At 34.9% G+C, this 13,847-nt stretch overlaps 1 protein-coding gene across 6 annotated transcripts in view; it reads left to right on the forward strand.

Annotated features, from left to right (window-relative positions):
* The window catches only part of SMC6 (structural maintenance of chromosomes 6), a 32,711-nt gene extending 22,890 nt beyond the window's left edge, over positions 1-9,821 (forward strand). For 5 of the 6 annotated variants that reach the window (XM_040550984.1, XM_040550985.1, XM_040550986.1 and 2 more), the window contains 8 exons: positions 44-214; positions 1,200-1,337; positions 2,104-2,249; positions 2,933-3,058; positions 5,122-5,227; positions 6,408-6,560; positions 8,063-8,160; positions 9,355-9,821. In XM_040550984.1, coding sequence (XP_040406918.1) covers positions 44-214; positions 1,200-1,337; positions 2,104-2,249; positions 2,933-3,058; positions 5,122-5,227; positions 6,408-6,560; positions 8,063-8,160; positions 9,355-9,463 — 1,047 coding nt within the window. In that variant the 3' untranslated portion in view covers positions 9,464-9,821. Of the gene's footprint in view, positions 1-43; positions 215-1,199; positions 1,338-2,103; positions 2,250-2,932; positions 3,059-3,698; positions 5,228-6,407; positions 6,561-8,062; positions 8,161-9,354 lie in introns of those variants that run through there. The other variant, XR_005818075.1, reaches the window with a different exon arrangement.
* The last annotated feature ends 4,026 nt before the right edge of the window (positions 9,822-13,847 follow it).

Here is a 13,847-nt window from a genome sequence, read left to right on the forward strand (position 1 = left end):
TGTATGTACTCCTTTTGCTCTTCATTTTAAAATATTTTGACAGGAAGATGTGGCTGAAGAAAATAAAAAAAAGATGGAATCTGCAAAAAAAGAAATGCAGGAGCAAAGCAGAAGAATGGAAGAACTGAACAATGTTCTCCAGGAGGCTGAAAAAAGATTTGAAGAAATAAAAGAAAAAATTCATCAAGTAGAAGAAATTGCTGGTCCAATTAAGGTACCGATAACTCCATATTGTATTTTTTGTTCCCTTTGTGTGGCAACAGGAATGAGGTTAAACGGAGGCAGGAGAAAAGAATATGTTTGTTCCTAATACAGTTAAGAGCTACCTATGAAAATAGAAATAGGGCGTTCCCTCCAAAGTATGTCAAGAAATAAGCTTGGCAGTATTTTGAAGATAATGTTGATTGTTAAGTATTGTTGCTATAATATTTCAGGTTTAAAGATAGGTTATTTTGTTTTCAAGTGGTTTTAGTCAGGAATTGAAAAGGAAGGAAAAATAGTTTAATTGAATTTCTCCTTTAAGTGCATCATATCTGTTGTTTTGGCTTATTTGTTTGTTTTTGCTAAGGCCTGGCTAAGAATATGCAAAATAGGCCAGTTTTCAAAATAGATTTTGTAGTTCTGTATGGAATGGTTGTAACTCTGTGAAGTTACATAATCACAGAAGGTACCATTATATGGTTTTGATTATTCAAGGTTACAGAAGAGACCTGGAAATCACAGAGAATTAAGAAAGCTTGAGATAAGTAGCAAATTGAAGGTAAATGCAAAATTTTGGTATTGGCAAATAGAATCCTGATAATCTTATGCTTTCAAGAATTAATGGTTTGAAAATGAAAATAGAGTCCAGCATATAAACAGTATTCTAAAGTTGTAGAATGAGGAAACTTGTATGGAATGAGGAAAAAGTCAGAATTATCACTATAGGAATCTCTTGTATGCCTCACATAAATTGTGTATTGATATTTAGTCAGCTAGAATTAAGAAAGCAAGAGCAAACAGAAAGGGGAAGGAAATAGTTAAGGAAGGCAACTGAAAAATATATTAGTTACATTAGTTATATTTAACTATTGTGACAAAAAATAAAATAGAAAACAAAACAGCATGATCACCTGTGGAGGGTGTGTACATATTTGAGAGATGCTTAGGAATCTACCCCATACAGTTCACTTTTCACATCTGGAGTTATTCAAAAATAGGATGAATTAAACAAAGCGGACTCGGAGGTGGAAAACAGAAAACGTCGTTGGCAGCACTATGAAGACAGAAAGAACGAACATTTGGCTTGCATAAAAAAACATAAGGAATTACTAGCTGCCAAAGAAAAAGAATTAGAGGTAGGTTTGTTTATTTTTAATGGAAGTTTTATGGTCAGGATCCTTCGAAAATTTGGTAATAAATCATTCTTCTTGTACAACATACAAACCATGTTAATGCTCAGTTAAATTGAGTATTTTCTTAGCTGTATTCCAAGCTGTTCATATCTAAATCAAGTAAAATTCACTTTGTATAAATTAATCAAGATCTCTTTGTCTGGCAGAGCACCATCTCAGTCTTGATAGGTGAGTTAATGGTTATCCATCTGGGACTCATTTTTCTACATTTATGCAATGCAAATATTAGAATGTTTTAATCCTAAAATACATATTTTAAGTTAAATTGAATAGTATTGTTTTGCTTTTTGGATGCTAGCTCTTTCTCTTGTACGGATCACATGCCTAATCTTTTGCATACTTCACTAATCTGGCTTTACTGACGAGCTCTACAGTCACATTCCTGAAGACTTCTGGAAGATTAAGCCCTGTTGAAATAGGGTGCATTTAGTTCCTCATTTAGATGTATTAGATCAAGAACTGTGAACGTATGAAAAATTCTCAGATGGGTACAGTTCTTAGCACTGAAGTAACTACCTACATATGAACATTTATAGTAAAATTGTTGACGATAACAGTAATTTTGCTGTAATAACTGTACACAAAGAACAATACGAAAACTTGCTTTTTCTTAGAGGCCTTGTTTTTTTTCCATAGGACAAAATATTTGTTGCAAAGACTAACAGACTTTTTAAACCAAGTAACAATTGAATTTCAAACATTACTGTAGGAAAAAACTGCACAGGCTAGACAAATCTACGCAGAGCGCATAGAAGTCAGCAGAACTGTTAAGAGTCTGGATGCAGAAATGAATCGCTTAAGAGAGAGGATAAATTCAGAAAAAAATCACCATGGGAACAGAGAAGAAATAATACAGTAAGTCATCTTTAATGTCTGTCTAGTTCAGGTAAGATGGAAAAGACTGGGGAAACAACAGTTTTCTTACACTGAGTTTATGCGTTTTAATACTTAAGTGATGTATGAAGACTTACAAATGTGCGGTAATGATTGTACAGTCAATCAGTACTGAATGGTCTTAGGAGAGTTGAACTGCCCCTGTAGTGATCTTACACAGGGTTGATACTCTGAAGTTACTAATAATCAGATACTTGCTCTTTTAGTATTTAGAGGTACCCCAGCTATGACTAGGTGGTGTGAACAAAGCTCACTGTTGCTCTGGGATGCACTGAGCATTAAGCATGCTTCTAGTTTGAGTAGCTAATGTAGAATTTAGGCAGTTACTTGAGGTTTTGACTGCATTTCAAGAAAACAATTTCAAGAAATCATTCCTCTTGGATATGGGGCACCTAATCATTATTTCTCCTTAGTGCGAGAGCTTCCATTTAAAAGGAAAACAAATAGAGGTAAAATGTAATAATTTGACTTGTTTTCATTCATGAAAGATGGCTTTCCTAACATGCTGAAGTGCTTTTAGCTTTAACTGAGAGCCTCACAAAACATTTTTTGTGTGAATGTTTTGGTTATTAAATTGTTTTTCAGCAATTGCTTGGTTTTAATGTAATGCATGCTAATGCTAGACTTTCTGTTAATTAAAACAGGCAATTTCTTGATGCAAAGGAAAGATACGAGGATGCAAACATTAAAGTAAAGAACTTAAAGAGATTTATTATGCTGCTGGAAGAAATAATGACACAAAGATTCAGAATATATCGACAGTTCTTAAGGTAGGTTAATTATGCTGTAATTTCAGTTTTCAGATGATTAGTATGTAGGTATGTATTTCTTCAATAATATCTTTAGAAAATAAACAAACAACTATTCCACACATAAAATTATATTTTATTATAATTCGAATGAAGAGCTGAAGAGCTGCAAAAATGTTTTCTTTTGACTTGCTGGCAGAGGTGTGTGGTTCAGTGGTGTCTGAGATTGTATTCTATGGCCAACAAAATAAACTGGTAATACGTAAATTTTGCCTGTACTCCAGAGAGTAAATTACAGAGCAAACCCATGAGAATTAGGTATTTTAAAGATGGTATTCATGATGGTCTTAGAGTTAAACCTGTTTCAGAGCCTAAATGTTAATGCTAAAGTTATAGATCCTTATCATTGGAAATTTTCAAGTATGAGGCTGACTGATATTTGTCACACATGGTTAAGTATGCATGAGATTCATTTTGACAGTACTTTTTTCGATTTTTCTTCTACATTCTTGAAAGTAGAGATATTTGCTTTAAATAAGCCAGCAGGTATCAGGCAGTTTGAGGAAGCTGTGAGTGAGTGCTCTGACACACTTGACAGATCATACAGATTACCTGATATTGGACAGAACAGGGACAAAAATTATACTTTTTTTTATTTCAGGTCCCATAATATTTCTGAGGTAAGGCAGTGCACAGCTGATGAATCTCCACCAAGTTCTAGTGATTGTGTCAGCACAGCTACTAGTCCTTTGCCTTACTTTTGCCTTGCATAGTTTTTTAACCTCATCTTGCGCCCAGTACCAATATTATTATGTCTGACAATTTAGAGTCTGCCTGGACTGACAGCTGGAAAACAACATAATCAGTTGAGGCTGCAAATATTTTTCTTCACACCAAAGGCCTCAGCTATGCTCACTCAATCCAAGACAGTTCTGTTTCAGTACTGGTTTTGGACAGTAAAATATCAGCAATATGCTAACATTGAAATAATCCAGCCTATCATTCATTTTCATTAAGTCTAGTTATCAGTGGTATGCTCCCATAACTTCATTGTGGGCCAGCCACTCTTTCTCTGCCCTAAGCTGAAAAATCTTTCAAGACTTTTATTCAGGACCTGCGATTTGATGGCTTTCTCTCTGACAAAGTGTCTGTACTGGGAATGCACCACTTCTTTCTTGCTGCAGTCCCTTACTATCCTGTACCATGATGACTTCTTGGTGGCTTCTTTTCAAAAGGACTGAATTTTTTGTCTTTTCCAAAAATGCAATGCAATCCTTTCTTGTTTATTTTTATTTATTTTTTTTCAGCAGAAATTGAGGGGTATCTTTGTTGGTTCTGCTCTTTGTACTTTTCAGTCTGGGATTTGGATGGGATTGCCAGTACAATCATGAGAGATAGTAATGATCAAAAGAATCCTATCTTTTGCATTGGAAGTATAGAAATGCCAGTTGATAAATTTGTACCCGCGGAATCTGATACTTGCCTTTTGGGGCCTATAAGTGTCAAACTGAGTATTGTTCTTAGTATTTGAATATGAATCATGGAACCATAGAATGGTCCCACTCTAATGTGTACTAAAGAACCATAGTAAATTCTTGGAGGAACAGTGTTGTATTGTCTGCTGGAGACCTATGTACTAGAATTGAGGAAGGAAGGGAGTGCAGAGGGAATCAGCAATGTTTAATTCTTGGAGTCTAGCAGAGTCCTTGTAAATTCTTCACTATGCTAACTATGCAGTACTAACACTGGATAGGGAAATAGTAGTGAAGTCTGGTTATTTCATGGTGAAGTTGTGAAAGAAGCATGTCAAAAGCTTCTGGTTGATTGAAGCAGGGATTAAGTTTACAGAAAATATAAACTCTGTACTTCTGGATTTCTACACTTGTTACGTAGTGTCTGTAATTTCTCTCCGATGTTAACTGCTTGAGAATATAATGGATTTGGGGAAAATGCTATTAATGGAGTAGGGTTTAGTATTTGAGATGATGATGTGAAACCGTTGATTAAAACATTTGCTGTCACTTTTTCAAATGTCTTAAGACTTGGTGAGCTAATGTTTGTTTGCATGATTTAACTGATTTAAGGCTCCTTTCTTTACGATGCAAACTGTACTTCGACTACTTATTACGCATTCGAGCTTGCTGTGGAAAAATACTTTTCGACCACAAGAATGAGACACTTTCAATAACAGTAAGTTATTTGATATTATTTGAAGCATGATAACGTGTGTTAAAATAGTGTTGTTTTTTTTGTTTGCTTTTAATGTCAGCTGCTAGAGCATGTATTGCAAAGAATAGAATAAATTGTTCTCCCCTCTCCAAAAAGTGATATGCTAAATTGTAGCACACTGTTGAAAACAAGCAAGAATAAAGCCAAACTGTATCATTGTCTTAAATGGGGATGTTGCTAGATAACGTGGAATAAAAGGAAGATTTACTTTTTATGATTGTGTAATGTCTTATTGCCTTTAAATGGTTGATGGCTTCAATGTTATGTTTTCTCTGTGTATTCTGTAAGTTTGCATCTTTTAACATGCATCCCAGAAAGTCTTAGAGAGTATTTATTTATTTTTTCTGTGGGAGACTTCGCTTTTAGGATTTGAGGAGGAAAATGTGTAGTGATGACACAAATACTTGTTGACACTCTCTTCATTAAGCAGGTGAAGGATAGATACCCAAAAAATTCAACTTCATATTTTATGGATTCAGTTTATTGCCTGTCTTTATCTTTTTATGTTTTTGTGACTCATATTTCATGTTTATCATGCATGAGATCTAAATATAGTCAAGGAAGATTTAAAAAAATATGAAAAAAAATCTTTATTTTCCTTCTTAGTTCATTAAAAGTAACATAATTAACAAGACAAGAAAATACTTAAGTTTAATCCTGAATGGAGAGTGCCACAAGGTGTCATCATAATTAGCGGAAGGGAATGACTGTTTACAATTCACTTGTTCTGGTAAAGAAACTTCCTTCTTTAAGCTACTGTTGTGAATCAATTACCTGCTTTTCTATTACAGCTGGTAGCCATTGGATTTTACTGTGATATAATTATATTTGTTGACAGTTATTTAATCTGTTTAATAGGTATTAAAATAGAGAATTGAATAAGAAAACATTGGCAGAGTCATCTATTTAATCTGTTCAGTGCATCTTACTATGGTGGAGAAAGTTGCAGTGATCCCAGAAATGTGTTTTAAAATGGCTAGGAGCCATTTCGTTCTGGATTCTTTCTAGAGTGGCAGTGAAGTACATAAGCTGCTCCTCAAGTGATCTCTCTCTGTTCATATGTAACATGTTTGCGGTTACAATAACTTTTCTTTTAGGAAGTCTTCAAGTTTAAAAAGTATTGTAATATTTTTATTTCAAGGTTCAGCCTGGAGAGGAAGACAAAGCTGCCCTTAACGATGTGAGATCTTTATCAGGAGGTGAACGTTCCTTCTCAACAGTTTGTTTCATTCTTTCTCTGTGGTCCATTACTGAATCTCCTTTCAGATGCTTGGATGAATTTGATGTCTACATGGTATAGTTTAAACTACATTTGCTATTCTGATTTGTATAAATTAGCAAAATAGTTGAGTTGTGACCTGTGGTTGGTTAGAACTTTTAAAATACTATAGGTAACAGTAAATGATATTAAACAGAAGTGCTCATTAGGGGTCTTGTTTACTAAGCTTAATGACTTTTTTTGAAGCTTAATGTTTTAAAATTGGCTCTGAGAACTAGGAATATCATGTTACTCTGCAGGCTTAAATCTCAGTTCAGCAGAAAAATCATAAAATAAAGCTTTTTACTTCCCCCGGCAGTTACTGTTTTTGTCACAGGTTGCCTCTGTATGTTGCTGTGACCATCCTTGGCTTATCAACATGCCTTGGCTTCTACCAGTTTTGAGACTGATATAAAGATATTTATATACACCATATATATATATATATATATATATATATATATATATATATAATAAAAATATAAATATGTATATATACATCTTTTTCAGACCTAGAAGGGAAAAAAGGTGGTGTACTTTATACGTAAAGAATATCAGGAAGGAGCATATGCGCTTAAGGTGGTCAAGCAGACATATTTCAGTGTGTTTGTCTGTGTGTGTGTTAAATGACTGAAGTTTCCCTGTTGTAGAACCAACGACATAATCATTGATTCCACAAGCAAACTTGAAAAGCTTAGGTCTTATCTTACGAATTAGTTGTACTGAAGTTTACTCATCTGTCCAGAAAACAGATGGGTAGTCAGAACTGTAGCCCTGCAGAGAACTTTAATGTCTGTTATTCCATAAGTAATTCCTCAACACCTGTCTTTCTACTGCTGTGCCAGTAAGCACACCATAATGTGTTTCTGCATTCCATCTGTAGTCACTGTTGCTGTAATCCTGGAGACCCACCACAAGAGGACCCCATCGGCCTTTTTGTAAGGGAGATAGCTAAATTCATGTGTGACACAGTGTGGAAGCAGAGCATTGTTTAACCCCTGCTCATCATATCCTCACATTATACATCTTTTTCAGTAAGCCTACACAAGGGAGTTGTTAGAAATAATAAATAAATAAAAAATCAGGCTACATAGTAACTTAGGTTCCATGCAGCCCTTAAATCCTTTCAGATAATTTTGAGGCAGGAATTTATAAGAAATGTTATTCAACTAAAATAAAGCTCCTCTTAGCATACCAATAAAGAAGTATTACACGTGTATATAAAAGCTGGTAGAAAAATAATGTGAGTAGGAGTGTGATTGTTCTGATAGAAGTCTTCTATTTTGCGTGTATATTAAAAAATAAAGTTTAAAGATTTCCCAAACTTCAGTTCATAGCTTTTAGAATTTAACCCTAGTGTTTCTCCGGTGTTGTTTTTGTTTAGCTGAGCTTTACTGTATATGTATTAATTCAGGTAGGTCTTACTATTAAGATACTTTCTAACTTATTTATTACTAGGTAGTTGTCTTAATCTGTGCAATAAGAAGTCAGTGAAGTATACAGCCAGTATCACTATCTGATAAATATTTTGTCTTTAGGACATGGTTAACAGAAGAATTGCAATGGATATGATTCTGAAGGTGGCTGACTCTCAGCATCATCGGCAGTTCATTTTGCTCACCCCACAAAGCATGAGGTAATAATGTTGTGTTGTATCTCCTAGTAGAAGTAGGACATGGAAGTTGTATTGCAAGGAGTATCACTTAGAAGAAGGAAATCTGAGGAGAAGAGTTTTTGTGATTTTCAGTGGTAGAACATTAACAATTAAGCAGTTCATTGCTGATGTTTTTAGGAATTTAGGAGAATGTTTCACTTTTCCATATGTAATATGGTAGTTCAGTGAAACTTGAATCATTTTATCTAAAGTAGAGGAGCTTTTTGAAATGTTTCCTTGTATGGAGCCAGGTGGGCTCCTGGTCTCCCCTCAGAAAACTGGTAGAATGTTTTGTGTTTTTCTAATTTTCCTATTAATATTACTGTACTTTTAATAGGCTTATATTATTTGAGTTGACTTTTTTAAATCTAGAAGCTGATAGCTTGCTTTTTTTTTTTTTTGTAGCACCCAGATCTTTTTAAAACAAACAAACAAACAACAGTCCTCCATGTAATTCTGTGGTAAAGCTATGCCCAGTTAAGGGGACAGTCACTGTCTAACCTTATGCATACAATTCTTCTCTGCTAGCCAGAAGTAATCAGTGAAGCCTGCAGAGGATAATTCTTATCACATTTTTTTTCCTGCTAAATATACAGAGATCTTAAGCAATCTTCAAAATGAGGTTAATTTACTGTAATTATCTTGCCTTCCTAATACCTGGGGGAGGGGTGGAGGGGGTAGGGGGGTATTCAGTTACTTAATGGAAATGCTTTGAGGGAATTTCTCAAACTATTCAATAAAGTAGTAGGAGCTATCACTGGAGAAGCCAGTGTGTATGTTTAGTAACTTCATTCTTAGTATGATGAGAGTAATTATACATGTATAAAGTGTGTGCCACTTCAGGATCTGTAAGGCAAATAAGAACCATATTTAATTGTTACTTAAATTGGAGTTTTTCTTAAAAAGTACCTTTTCTGTAACTAAGGTAGTCTAATTGTTAGAAATCAAAGTATTGAGATATGTCATTGAAGATCTGTCACCTGAAGCTTTTATTCGAGTCTTGCTCCAGTATCGGTTCAGTGAAGTCAGATCTTCACCCCATGCTACTGTTTTAAAAGGGTCCAAGAAAATAGATGCAGTAATTTTAAGGCCAATATGTAATGGAAAGAATCAAATGGAAACAATAAAATTTGTGGAGAAGATGCACTATTTAAATGATGCATACTTTATTTTTAGTTCTCTGCCTACGAGTTCTCGTATTCGAATCCTCCGAATGCAAGACCCTGAAAGAGGCCAAACAAAGTTGAATTTCCATACTAGGAATGAAGAAGAAGAGGATCATTGAGTATAAAGTGTATGAATATGGCACAATATTGAGGGTAAATGTACACTGATGCTTGTAAATTCCAGTTGCTACTGCCTGTTGCTGGATAAGAAGCTCTCTTGTTAAATACGCTCAGGAAAATAAGTAGTTCCTGTTTTTTATTTTTTTAATCTCAGAACTACTTGTATATGTTCTTTCTTATAGCCCAAAGACAAGAACAATTTTCATGATATCAACTGAGCATTCAGGATTTTATTTTAACGAACAACTATTAGTTTTTCTTTCCTTGGGGGAAGGAGAGAAGGTGGGAGAAAGGGGGATATGACATGTATTTTGTATAACTGTGGAGTACTATTTTAATAAACAAAGGGAACTAATACTTGTGACAATGATTTAGTGTCTCTGCAGTCTTCAAACTGGCCTTGAGTTTAAAATTTGAGTTTCTACTTAGCTCTGCTTTATTTCTTGAACGTGTGCTAATACATGCAGTAAAACATTGTTTGTTTATTTACAGTGGAACCACAGCAGCTGAACATGTAAAACTATTACTTCTTTCATAATCCTGAATTTTCATAATTTTGAAAATGAAGAACTTTTTTCAGTTTATTTTCTGAGCAGGAAAAGGTATTGATCCCTAAATTTTATAGGGACTAGCTTGTGTGTCTTAGGACATGTGCTTATGAAAACTAGCAAATTATGTCTTCATAATTTTATATTCTTAATTCCAATTCTTGCACAGACTAAGTTTGCAGGTATTCATTATATTAACAAAATGATGGGAGTCCTTCAATATAGAGGAGCAAAGTGGCATAGTTTTAAGAAATAATATATTAACTCATAGTAACTTTTCTAGGTTGTGGGCTTCCCAACCCACCCCACTCCCCCACCCCCCGACTATGCTTCAGTAGTTAAAATAAGATTGAGTCTTACTTTTAAAAAATATATATTTATTGGGGGGGGTAGAGGGAGATTTTTCAGACTGCCACGAATTAACTTTCCTTCTCTCCTGTTCTCCTCTCTCCATGAATTTGCAATTAATGGGAGCTGTTCAGAAACAATCAATTTAGAGTTCTGCCACTAGGCATAATTCTTTTTTTTTTGTTTTTGGATGATACAGGAACCATTAAGATTATTGAAAGAACAGCTCTACAGTTTCCAGAATTATTTACTGAATAGCAACTCCTCAGTAAAATATCTTTACAGTTTAAGTTTAAAATTGAATTTGTAGCCGAATTTAGTTTTAGTCACTGGATGGTATTTTGTGTTTATTAAATCTGTTTAGTTTTTACACAAGTATTTATTAAATTTGTGGGTGTCTCTAAAATATGAAAACTAGCTGAGAATTGAAAGAAATAGGCTAGAACTGCAGTTGGTTTTCTTGGTGCATTCTTACTTTAGGAATTAAATCTAGTGATCTTTTTAAAGACTTTGAATGTTTATTTCTGAAAGCCTAGGGTAATGGGCCAACACCAGACTTGCAGCACGCTTGCCGTGTCTAAGAAGAGGTTACTGACAAAACAAAGCCAGGCTTTTCATTGAAGTGTATGGCAGGGCAACAAGAGACAGTGGCCCTACATTGAAATGTGGACGTTCTGACTAGATAAACACAGGAGGGGTTGTTCACGATAAGGATATGAGGCATTTAAACATACTGTCCTGACGGGCTGTAGAACCTCTATCCTTGGAGGCTTTCAGTTTCTGAATACTGCTGCACCTCCTTCAAGCAAGGGATTGCACTAGAGTTCCCCAGAGGTTCTTACTCAAGGATCCCGCAATCCTGTGATAGAATGAAATGGAAGATACTTACAACTTGTTTAGAATCATGTGAAAACAGCATGGGAGGACACACGCAGATTGCATACTTGGCAAAGCTTTTCTGGAATGTGAAGCCAGCTTGTTTTTTGGGGCGAGTCCACAATACTCTTAAATGGTCTTGAACCACCTGTTCAGTTTGACTTGACTTTATGCTGGAACTGGAATATATTTCAGACCCTTTTACCATGAGAACTGATAGAACGGTAAAGCTTTATTTCTTCCTGATTTTTTTTCAGCTACCAAAAAACAAAGCAAGAGTGCAGAGGCAGGCAGGAGAAAAATGTTTATCTTCATTATTATTTTTATAATGGTTTGCAGGGAGAAAAGAGGTTAAGGAAAATTACCACGTTCCTACTGAGCTAACACTTGAGATTTCTCTCAAGTTTTCTACAGACTTACTTGAAATATTGGAGGAGCTAGCAATGACTCTGGTCTTTGATTCAAATCATATCCTGTATTTATTCTAATCTACCATTGTACTTGAAGAAAATGTGTGCTTGGCTGTATAATAATTATAAGTAATTGGTTTCGTGATAGAGGATTAGCTCTAAATAAACAATTACTGAAGCAGTTGCTTGGATACACTTATTTTTGCAGCGATCCTACTAAGGTCTCAAAGCTATCTTCTTCTTGGTTCTTTGAGTTTACTATACCAACTACCTAGAGATGGTGATGTTACATTTGAGACTGTTTGAGCTGTTGGCCATTTTGGATGGCAATGCAGTCCTTAAAGGACGCATTAAAGTAAATGGAGCCTGTCAAACTACATACATTTGAGATGCAGGGAAATGTGGAATGATGTACTGATGCCCTAATAAGTATGTGGAAGCAAAAAATGCATGAAATCCCAGGATTATTCAACATCCTCTCTACCATTAGTAATTTAAGCCTAGGTGGAAACAATGGGCATGTCATACTCAGAGGTATGTTAGATTTTTCAGAATTTTTATTTTTAAGTTACAGCCAAACATACAAAGTATACTGCTATTTAATTTGGCAAGGATACTACCTGTGTAGTTGAAGTAAAATTCTGTTTTTTAAAAAAATAATGTAACTGAAACTTCTGCATTTTGTTGTTTGGAATATGAGGAAAATTAAATAGGAGAGGATGGCTGTGGTTGTGGTCGTGATTGTGGTCATGGTTGATTCCCCTCCCTCCCCCCTGAAATACTTGTTAACAAAATGTGTTAAGCAGTGTGGTGTTTTTCCCTCAATTTTAAGGTGAACTTCACTTTTAACATTTGAAAGTGGAGAGTATGATTCGTTTTGTCATATTTTATTGTCTGATTTTTAGCTATTGGGAGTACTGTCTCACTTCATAAGGCAAAGAAGAAATATCAAACATGCAGTGGTGAGCTTCTCAGACAATTTTTTTTTTTTTAACCTACGAGCAACGGCCTTTATTTAAAGCAACTGGGAAACCTAGTATATAGGAAATATTATCTGCAGTCTGCTAGTTCTCCATGCTTTCCCAGGGCTGTGTAGAACTCATACTTGCCACGGTATAGACATAAACTTGATTGCACGTAGAACTGAGGACAAAAGGGGGTTCTTTCAACTACCTCTTCTCAATAATCATGCTGTAAGGTTAATTTATCAATAACAATTTTTTGATAATATCGCTTTATTTTATGCCTGTATTAGTTTCATATCGTAAGAGGAAAGATTCTTACTTGCTGGGGAAACCATGAAAAGACCAGGTTTAGGCCAAGCAAATAAACTATATTCGACTTCCAGCTGGCTGAAAAAGTTATGTAAGCACAGGTCTCGTAGGTATACTGTCAAATCTTAGCATTAACATCTTAGAGGATAAACAGCTGCTCTGTTGGTAACACAAGCACTACAACTGTTGGTTTTGTATAATATGACTCTTCTACCGAGTGAGTGCAAAGAAGTTTTCTTCATGCTTTCATAATGAAATATATACATTTCCCAGTACTACAGTGACAGATAATTATAGAACTTTTTTTTTTTTTTCCTGTTACCATGCTGAAGATGTGAAATAAGAATTAGGGGAAAAGGTCAAATGTTATAAATTTATTTTGGGACATATATATTGCAACCTCTGTGGAAGCTTTTGAAAATTCAGGCAAAGATCAATACACTTCCAATAAAACCTTTAAACTTCCAATAAAACAATATTTTAAACATTATATATATATATTTATATATACTTTTAAAGGGATCATTTTAGCAGGATTTGCTTTTTTATACTGCATTCCTCTGACATAGCTCTTTCCAGATTGAAGGGATGCAAATGAGGTAAGAATTAAGGCAAACCTAAAAGGCATGCAAATGAAGTACATTTATATCCACTGACAATACAAGCACGTGTGGATCAGACTCAAGAACTGAGGAAGTCTTCCCTCTGTCTGTCCAATACTACTTTACAGCAGAATGGTGACATGGTTTATAATAAACAGTTAACATTACCATGGGAATTCAGTGTCACTAACATTACTCAGCCTAGGAGACACAGAGCTAGCATCAGTAAAACATGAACAATAAATAATATAATTCACTGCAGCACAGGACTGCTGCACAGGCTTCAGAGGAATAGGGCTGTTATGAAATGACAGTGCACACATCA

This window comes from Cygnus olor, chromosome 3 (assembly GCF_009769625.2).
Source record: "Cygnus olor isolate bCygOlo1 chromosome 3, bCygOlo1.pri.v2, whole genome shotgun sequence".
Taxonomy (NCBI): Eukaryota; Metazoa; Chordata; class Aves; order Anseriformes; family Anatidae; genus Cygnus; species Cygnus olor.